At 31.4% G+C, this 6,684-nt stretch overlaps 1 protein-coding gene across 1 annotated transcript in view; it reads right to left on the bottom strand.

The window, feature by feature from the left end:
• efna5a (ephrin-A5a) overlaps window positions 1–5,017 on the bottom strand; it is a 169,020-nt gene extending 164,003 nt beyond the window's left edge. The window contains exon 1 of the mRNA XM_061876953.1: window positions 4,441–5,017. Coding sequence (XP_061732937.1) covers window positions 4,441–4,568 — 128 coding nt within the window. The 5' untranslated portion in view covers window positions 4,569–5,017. The remainder of the gene's footprint in view (window positions 1–4,440) is intronic.
• Between the last annotated feature and the right edge of the window lie 1,667 nt (window positions 5,018–6,684).

Here is a 6,684-nt window from a genome sequence, read left to right as displayed (position 1 = left end):
TTTACAAACAGAAAGTTACAGGAATGTACACATGATCCCATGTTTACATCTCATTGTGCAAAATGTGAATGTTTTAGTGGGAACAAAATGCCATATCTGAAAGGGGTACAAATTATGAAAAACAATATTTGTTTTGTTATTGTCATGGTAAGTGGGTCAAAATACTTATATTAGAAAATAATCTCAGGGAAATGACTACTGCCATTTGTTTCTAATAATATAACAAGTTATATTAGAAAATAATCTCAGGAAAATGACATTGTTTGGGGGTATCCATAATACGCCGATAGGGAGAAGTTTTTAATTACACGATGAGTCGGGTGTGTCTTCATTCCACGGCGAACCCCTGAAGCCGACTCATCGAACCCCTAGGGTTTGATCGAACCCGGGTTAAGAACCACTGCATTAGGATATGTGGTCAGAATTTGGAAAAAGATCGACGGATGTTCGGTATTTTTCTAAAATATTGCGTTATATTCCATAAATTTTATAGATGTTTAATTCAATGAAGTTATCTGTCTGAGCATATCAGCAGCCAGCATCAACACACACGTGAATGATCTGCGGGGCAGCACGGTGGAGTAGTGGTTAGCAGTTCAGCCTCAAAATCACTTGGAACGATCTCCGTGTTTGTCAGCTGACTTTACTCCCACTTTGCCAACACGAGCGTGTTAGCCTATTTGGAGATGTTAAATGCACCAAAAGGTGTGAACGTGGGTGTGAATGCTGCCCAAAGACAGCTGGGATAGGTTCCAGCCTGACCCTAATGAAGACAAGCGCTATAACAACATGGAAAACCAATGGAAAACAGGAATGCTTGTTTATGCAAATTATAAAACTGATGAAAAATAACAGGCTTTTTAAGAAGAACATTCACAACATTCTATTTCAATTGCATGCTGCCCAAAGACAGCTGGGATAGGTTCCAGCACGACCCTAATGAAGACAAGCGCTATAACAACATGGAAAACCAATGGAAAACAGGGATTCTTGTTTATGTAAATTATAAAACTGATGAAAAATAACAGGCTTTTTAAGAAGAACATTCACAACATTCTATCTAAATTGAAGTCAGGAATGAAAAATAAGTCACTGAAAGTTATTAATTTCTTTAGCTGCCTTTCAAGCCAACAAAGCCGCGACTGGAAACCATAGCTGGCGGTGCTGCCCCAGTTCTGACCCTGACCACAAGTTTCTTAACCCGCAGCTCGTTTGGTTACGAGCGATTGTGTGACCTCAGCATGTGTGCATCTCTCACAAGACTCTTGGCCGCCGCTAAAGCGCCCGTGTGCCCCCTTTTTGTCTAACCCAGCAGGGGCTGAATGGTGGGGGGGGCCAGGGGGGACATTGTGCACGAAGGGAGGCAGGGGGTGCAGGGAGGTGGTTGCGTGGGTGCCAAGAAAACAGACGCAAGATCCGTTTGAAAATCCGTAAGAGAAAAAAATACTACAGGACAAACAATGGACTTAAACTTCATGCAGCATTCCTGAAAGTCAACGTCCTCTGCAGTGGACATTTTTCTTTTACGAAACATACATATAGTATGTCAAACATATACATATTATACTGGAGATATGTCGAACGTATGTTATAATATTAAAACACATAAAAAGTATAGCAAACATATGAATAGTACACCAAACAAATAAGTAGTATACCAAACCTACAAATAGTATATCAATCATATAAAAATTACACAAAACATGTAAATATTAAACCAAACATACAAATGGTATACCAATGATATAAAATATTATACCAACCATACATATAGTATGTCAAACATATATATATATTATACCAGATATTTGCCAAACATATGTTATAGTATAAAAAACATAAAAACGTATAGTAAACATATAAATAGTACACCAAACAAATAAGTAGTATACCAAACCTACAAATAGTATATCAACCCTATAAATATTACACAAAACATGTAAACATTAAAACCAAACATACAAATGGTATACCAATAATATAAATATTATACCAAACATACATATAGTATGTCAAACATACACATTTTATACCAAATACATGCCGAAAAATATGTTATAGTATAAAAAACATATAAAAAGTATAGCAAACATGTAGATAGTACACCAAACAAAGAAGTAGTATACCAAACCTACAAATAGTATATCAACGATATGAATATTACACAAAACATTTCCCCAAACATACAAATTGTATCCCAATAATTTAAATATTATACCAAACATACATATAGTATGTCAAACATATACATATTATACCAAATATATGCCGAACATGTATTATAGTATAAAAAAACATATAAAAAGTATAGCAAACATATAAATAGTACACCAAACAAATAAATAGTACACCAAACCTACAAATATGATACCAGTCATATAAATATTACACAAAATATGTAAACATTATACCAAACATACAAATGGTATCCCAATAATATAAATATTATACCAAACATACATATAGTATGTCAAACATATACATAATATACCAAATATATGCCGAACATGTGTTATAGTATAAAAAACATCTAAAAAGTATAGCAAACATAGAAATAGTACACCAAACAAATTAGTATACCAAACCTACAAATAGTTTATCAATCATATAAATATTACACAAAACATGTAAACATTATACCAAACATACAAATGGTATCCCAATAGTATAAATATTATACCAAACATACATATAGTATGTCAAACATATACATATTATACCAAATATATGCCGAACATATGTTATAGTATAAAAAACATCTAAAAAGTATAGCAAACATATAAATAGTACACCAAACAAATAAGTAGTATACCAAACCTACAAATAGTATATCAATCATATAAATATTACACAAAACATGTAAATATTAAAACCAAACATACAAATGGTATACCAATAATGTAAATATTATACCGAACATACATATAGTATGTCAAACATATACATTTTATACCAAATATATGCCGGACATATATTATAGTATAAAAAACATATAAAAAGTATAGCAAACATGTAAATAGTACACCAAACAAAGAAGTAGTATACCAAACCTACAAATAGTATATCAATTATATAAATATAACACAAAACATGTAGACATAACCCCAAGCATACAAATGGTATACCAATAATTGAAATACCATACCAAACATACATATAGTATGTCAAACATATACATATTATACCAAATATATGCCGAACATGTATTATAGTATAAAAAAAACATATAAAAAGTATAGCAAACATATAAATAGTAACACCAAACAAATAAATAGTACACCAAACCTACAAATATGATACCAATCATATAAATATTACACAAAACATGTAAACAAAATCCCAAACATACAAATGGTATACCAATAATTTAAATACCATAACAAACAAGCATATAGTATGCCAAACATATATATATATGTATATATATATATATATATATATATATATATATATATATTATACCAGATATATGCCGGACATATGTTATAGTATAAAAAACATATAAAAAGTATAGTAAACATATAAATAGTACACCAAACAAATTAGTATACCAAACCTACAAATAGGATACCAATCATATTACACAATACATGTAAACATTATACCAAACATACAAATGATATACTAATAATATAAATATTATACCAAACAAGTAAATATTTCACCAAACATACAAATGGTATACCAATATTTATAAATATTCTACAAAACCTACAAATAGTATACCACACATATAAATAATATACAAAACATGTAAATATTATACCAAACCTACAAATGGTATACCAATCATATAAATAATATAAAAAACATGTAAATATTATACCAAACCTAAAAATGGCATACCAATAATACAAATATACCAAACATACATATAGTATGCCGAACATATGTTATAGTATACCATGCATGTAAAGATTATACCACACATATAAATAGTATATCATACATATAAACCATACCAGTCCAAACAAATGACCAAAATGCTGCTCTGACAATAAAGTTCTTTGAATCCTTGAATCCAAACTAAGATGGCAAGAAGCTTTGATGTCAAATCCACTTGTTTGCATTCTATCATTAACGCTCACAGACTTGCTGACAAACAAATATACCGTACTTTGTCCCTCAAAACGTAGTAAAAGTAGTACTTTTATAGTAGTTTGTAGTAAAACAAGTACTTATAATACAAGACGTAGTAAAATAGGTACATTTAATACAAAATGTAGTTAAATAAATACATAAAATTGTAATCTGAAGTTCAATGTTTACACTTTGTGACGGCTCAGATATGAATGAATATTAAACAAGCTGTTCATTTAAAAACATTGGAAATGATGCATTTCATACAAATAAAGCAGCATTGATATTTTCCAGAAATTTCTGTTCATGAATGAAGAAGATTTATGCGTGCACAAAAAAAGGCGGCTCTGAGGAACTTACTTGGGGTTGGTGCGGTTCCAGAAGACGGCGTAGCGGTCCGACACCACTTTGGAAGCCTGGTCCTGGCCGTGCACGCACATGTGGATGACGAGGAGGAGCAGCAGGAAGATCATGTCCACCTGAAGCATGCTGGCGATGTCACTTTGCGATATCAAGCCAAACTGACCAAAAGTTTCTTTGGTTAAAAAAAAAAAAAAAAAAAAAGTTCAGTTTTCTTTGCCTTGGAGTGAAAACATCAAAGAGTAAATCCCCAAACACACTTAGTTTGATTAATCTAAAAATATTGTTCAAAGAGAATACTGTAGAAACGATGCAGTCTGTGTGATGTAAATCCTCTCAGCTGCGATCTCTAACACACAAAAAAAGGCAAGAAAACAGAAGCTGATCCGACGGACGAAAATGTCCAAAAGAATCAAAAATCGTTCACAGACGCAAAACGGCCGAGTCTCCTGATGACGTCACGCAGTCGATAATCGCCGACGATAATCGGCGTCAATAATCACGGAAGAGAAGATCAAATGTGCGCTTTCGGGTCTCTTCAATCCACATGCTTCTCTGGACCCTCCTCCTCCTCCCTCTCTCTCCCTCGCTTTACTCACTCAAATCGTGGCCGATACTGAACCCTCTTGATATCAACCCAATGCCACATCAATACAGGCACGATACGATACCCTTTCATCGGATTACTGTGTAAAGATAAACATATGAACATATTTGTTAACACCTACAACATTCCACATAACTGTGACTCGTCCGTTTTATCCATATCTCTTTCCCAAAGACAACATCTACAAAAACAAAATGTATTATCAATATATGGATAACTATCAATAATAATGTAGATAGAGTTAATTTATTCCATGAATTGTATTTAATGTCCATCCATCCATCTTCTTCCGCTTATCCGAGGTCGGGTCGCGGGGGCAGCAGCCTAAGCAGGGAAGCCCGGACTTCCCTCTCCCCAGCCATTTCGTCCAACTCATCCCGGGGGATCCCGAGGCATTCCCAGGCCAGCCGGGAGACATATCCTTCAATTAATTTCTTCTTCATTGTATTCATTTAATGTAATTTATATAATTTTTTATGATAACATATGGGTTATTTATTTGGTATACTATGTTTATGTTTGCTATAATCTTTATATGTTTGGTATACTATAACACGGATGGCATATGTTTGGTATAATAGTTTATGTTTGGCAGACTATATATATATTTTTGGTATAATATTTATATTATTGGTGTACCATTTGTATGTTTGGTATAATATTTACATGTTTGGTATAATGTTTATATTATTGGTTTACCATTTGTATGTTTGGTATAATATTTACATGTTTGGTATAATATTTAAAGGATTGGTATACTATTTGTAGGTTTGGTATAATATTTATATGTTTAGTATACCATTTGTATATTTGGTATAATATTTACATGTTTGGTATAATGTTTATATTATTGGAGTACCATTTGTATGTTTGGTATAATATTCACATGTTTGGTATTATATTTAAAGGATTGGTATACTATTTGTAGGTTTGGTATAATATTTATATGTTTAGTATACCATTTGTATATTTGGTATTATATTTACATGTTTGGTATAATATCTATATGATTGGTTCACCATTTGTATGTTTGGTATAATATTTACATGTTTGGTATAATATTTATATGATTGGTATACTATTTGTAGGTTTAGTATAATATGTATATGTTTGGTATATTTGTTGTATTTATGCTATATTATTTGTAAGTTTGTTATACTATTGATGTGTTTGCTATAATCTTTATATGTTTGGTATACTATAACACATGTTTGGCATACGTTTGGTATAATATGTTTATATTCGGCAGACTATATATATTTTTGGTATGGTATTTATATTATTGGTGTACCATATGTATGTTTGGTATTATATTTACATTTTTGGTACAAGATCTATATGATTGATGTAGTATTTGTAGGTTTGGTATACTAATTTGTTTGGTATACTATTGATATGTTTGCTATAATCTTTATATGTTTGGTATACTATACAATATGTTTGGCATATGTTTGGTATAATACATTTATATTTGGCAGACTGAATATATGTTTGGTATAATATTTATATTATTGATGTACCATATGTATGTTTGGTATAATACTTACATGTTTGGTATAATATTTATATGATTGGTATACTATTTGTAGGTTTGGTGTAATATTTTTTGTTTAGTATAACATTCATATGTTTGGTAT

This window comes from Nerophis ophidion, linkage group LG17 (genome assembly GCF_033978795.1).
Source record: "Nerophis ophidion isolate RoL-2023_Sa linkage group LG17, RoL_Noph_v1.0, whole genome shotgun sequence".
NCBI lineage: Eukaryota > Metazoa > Chordata > Actinopteri > Syngnathiformes > Syngnathidae > Nerophis > Nerophis ophidion.
The sequence above is the reverse complement of the archived record's forward strand: the minus strand, read 5'-3'. Positions and strand labels throughout refer to the sequence as shown.